We start from the raw sequence: 3,488 nt of genomic DNA, 5'->3' as shown, positions 1-3,488 counted from the left end.
GATGAACAATTTATAGTATCTCAAAGAGGAGCTTTAGATAAGTTTATTAAGAAAAAAGCACAAATGGTGAGAGTTCTAGAGCAGAAACTAATGTTCAATCTCATGAAAAAGAATCAAATCCGTCTATTGAAAATATTGACACTAATGAACCACCAATTCTTCCTTTTGATATCTATGATCCTAGAAATTGGAATAATCTTGATAGTAAAACAAGAGATTTGTTGATTGAAAAAGAACCAAAAAGAGATATGAATCTCCAATTTCCTATTGACGAAAAAACAAAAAGACAATTTGCATATAGGCATTATTTTAGAAAGTTGTGTAATGGGGAGACAGTTGATAGAAAATGGTTAATTTACTCAAAGCATGTTGATAAAGTTTATTGTTTCTGTTGTAAATTGTTTAAATCTCATGGAAACATAAATTTATTAGCAAATGAAGGATTAAGAGATTGGAAACGTATTGGTGATATACTAAAAGGTCATGAAAAAAGTGAGGAGCATATGGCTAATATGAGAAATTGGAATGAATTCAAAGTTAGATTGCAAAGTAATTTGACGATCGATAAAGAATTTCAACAAGAGATTGCTAAAGAAAAAGAACTTTGGAGACAAGTTTTATATAGAATAATTGTTGTTGTGAAATGTCTTTCAAAAAAAATTTAGCATAGCGTTTCGAGGATCAAATGAGAAACTTTACCAATAATTGAGATGATTACTGAATTTGATATGATTATGCAGGATCATATAAGACGCATCCAAACTCATGAGGTACATCACCACTATCTTGGTCATAACATTCAATATGATTCATATTGTGTGGATATCAATAATTTTTGTAAAGATATATAGTAGTCAATTGGAAGCAGAAAGAACAGAAGATAGAAAATACAACAATGGTTGAGCTGATTATTGTATTTTACAAGCTCTTAATTTTTTTTTTAACTACATAATTCACAACTTGAGGAGGGAACTATATATGTCTGCACTCTCACCAATATTATGAGGAGGGAAATAAACCAATATTATTTGTCTGGTTTAATTATGGAACAGGGTAGACGAGCAAGGACCGGACATGATCGACGGTCTTAGCCTTTTCGGGACTGCCATAGCCATCACCGTACTGATAAATGCACTGAGCCACGCGTCCGAGGTTAGCTGCCGCTTCTACGAAACCTTGATGTAGCCAACAACTATTCCTTTCCAAGTTCAAGTCTTCCCAAGCCACACCGATCATTTCTCGCATGTACGCACGTGACTCTGCCTCTGGAGATCCAGTTTCATGCATGTGACATTGTACGGACTTAACATTGTCGCCTCTTGCCAATTCCTTCTGTTACATTCTCACATATTTACCAAAAGAAATAATATATAAATACATATCATATGTTGTGCATAAAACCGCTATATATTTATAGACCGTCTTGAACGTGTGAGCCACTGAGCCCCGATAATTTGTTAGTCCATTTAAAAAGACTAGTTAATTGTGGGAGGGTCAAAATATATTTGTCTGTGCAAAGACGGAAAATACAAATTAATAATCTATGTTTTCCAATATTTAATAAAGATGTTTATCTTATAATCTATCTGTATTTAAGAGATTAGTGTTTTAGATTTTTTTTAAAGATTGATGTTTTATATTTTAATAATGAAGTTACGAGTTAGTGACAAATATTTGTATACAAATAACAAAGCTGTGTCTTATGTATAAAAGTAGAAAGTGTGTTTATATTTTACTGGAAAACCAATAATATATGTGAAATATGTGTGAAATAGTCAAATCACAAATCATATATATATGTGTGTAAATGTATATATATATTAATTATAGTTATTTTATACTCCTTCCGTTCCTTAATGATAAACTTTTTAGAAAAGAAAATTGTTTCAGAAAGATTTATTTTTGTGTTTTCTATGAAAAAATTGTAAACTTCAAGAAAATTAATTGACTTTATTGAATTATTATTGGTTAAAAGTTATTGAAAATTAAAAATTACAGAAAATGTTACATTTATTATGGTAGTTTAATGTGTTTTCTTAGTATGTGTGAAAATACTAAAAAGTTTATATTTGTGGAACAGAGGTATTACATTATTTTACATATTACGGTTTGTTTGGGATCACAACTATTTAAGGACATTCAAGTATATATTTGAAGAAAAAATTAATGTAAATTTCTTGTAGAAGTTGTCATTTATTTTATTTTTTTCTTATAAATTTTTTTTGGTTTCTTTAATAAGTCATTAGTTTGCAATTGTTGTTTAAGACCCTTTTACTATCTGTTAACACATGTAAATTTTGTAATATGTACTAATAATACTATCAAGTTGTGAAACCATGACTAACCGAAGAAGTGGCGAGATCGTTAGCGAGACGGAGGATTGTGGCAGAGTTTCGAATAACATGGTGGTGGTAGGAGACAAGAATGTCTAGGTTTTGGTCGGGGAATAGACATAACAAGTGGAGAAGTATTGTAGGGACAGAACTTGAGAGCCAACCATTTTCCATGAACTCTTCGAGTTTAGGTTTGTAACCTCTTTTGTACCACTTTGCCTCTTTTAAAAAAGTTGTACACATATCTGCCCACTAGGTAGAGAAAACAAAAATGAATTTTAAAAGTGATTTTGGAGAAAATGTATTAATATTATTAGAAAAAAAACATTTTATCACATAGAGCAAAGAAAAAATTAATCTAGTATTCATTTGTTTTCTTAAAATCCATTGGGGAAAAATATTTACTTAATCGTGTAGTTGACATTTTGAATGCTAATCATAGGTACATTTGCATGCACATTCAGTTGAATTAAGTAATGACATCTACACAGCGAGAATACGTACGGATTTTTTGAGGTAAGGAATCGCATTAAATCCTTCGTCTCTTAGAATTATATATCCAATCTGATTGATTTCGTTGATGAGACATAGAAAACACAACTTCATGTACTTGGGAAGTTCTTCGAGACGATTCACATCCCATCTGCATAATGAATATATTAAATGACAAAAAAAAGATATCAGGTTAAAAGAAAGAAATAAACAAAAAAATTAATAACCATGAAATGAATCTGGCTTATAAATAGTAGATGTGTAGTAAAATATTTTTGAATACTTTTCAACAATGGCTGTGAATAGTTGGAGCTCCTCCAGTGTCCCATATATATCGTATATATCGTCGATAGTGGTAATAAGCATGAATACTTTTGTAAGCATTTGTCGATGATGTGCAAACTCTGTAAAGAAACACGTTTTTGAATGGTAGGTACAACAATAAGTTGTATCAAGAAGGTGTTTGTTGATTAATTCAACAACACATTTCTTTTGTGTTCTTTTGGTAGGTGCAACAAGAAGTTTCACCAACTCCCCATAATCTCCTATAAATAACCACACAAGGAGAAGAAGAAGATCATCCCAAAACAAAGAGAAAACAAGAGAAGAAGAGAGTGAGCAAGAAAAAAAAAAAAAAAAAAAAAAAAAAAAAAAAAAAAAAAA

General features: G+C 30.4%; 1 protein-coding gene across 4 annotated transcripts in view; it reads right to left on the bottom strand.

Annotated features, from left to right (window-relative positions):
- Positions 1–808: 808 nt before the first annotated feature.
- The window catches only part of LOC106311502 (tricyclene synthase, chloroplastic-like), a 9,087-nt gene continuing 6,407 nt past the window's right edge, over positions 809–3,488 (bottom strand). For 2 of the 4 annotated variants that reach the window (XM_013748686.1, XM_013748688.1), the window contains exons 5-8: positions 3,109–3,227; positions 2,838–2,976; positions 2,346–2,585; positions 809–1,332 (exon numbers count right to left, since the gene is read on the bottom strand). In XM_013748686.1, coding sequence (XP_013604140.1) covers positions 1,042–1,332; positions 2,346–2,585; positions 2,838–2,976; positions 3,109–3,227 — 789 coding nt within the window. In that variant the 3' untranslated portion in view covers positions 809–1,041. The remainder of the gene's footprint in view (positions 1,333–2,345; positions 2,586–2,837; positions 2,977–3,108; positions 3,228–3,488) is intronic. The other 2 variants (XM_013748687.1, XM_013748689.1) reach the window with 2 other exon arrangements.

Source organism: Brassica oleracea, chromosome C8, assembly GCF_000695525.1.
Source record: "Brassica oleracea var. oleracea cultivar TO1000 chromosome C8, BOL, whole genome shotgun sequence".
Classification (NCBI taxonomy): Eukaryota; Viridiplantae; Streptophyta; class Magnoliopsida; order Brassicales; family Brassicaceae; genus Brassica; species Brassica oleracea.
This window is presented reverse-complemented; position numbering and strand designations above follow the sequence as displayed.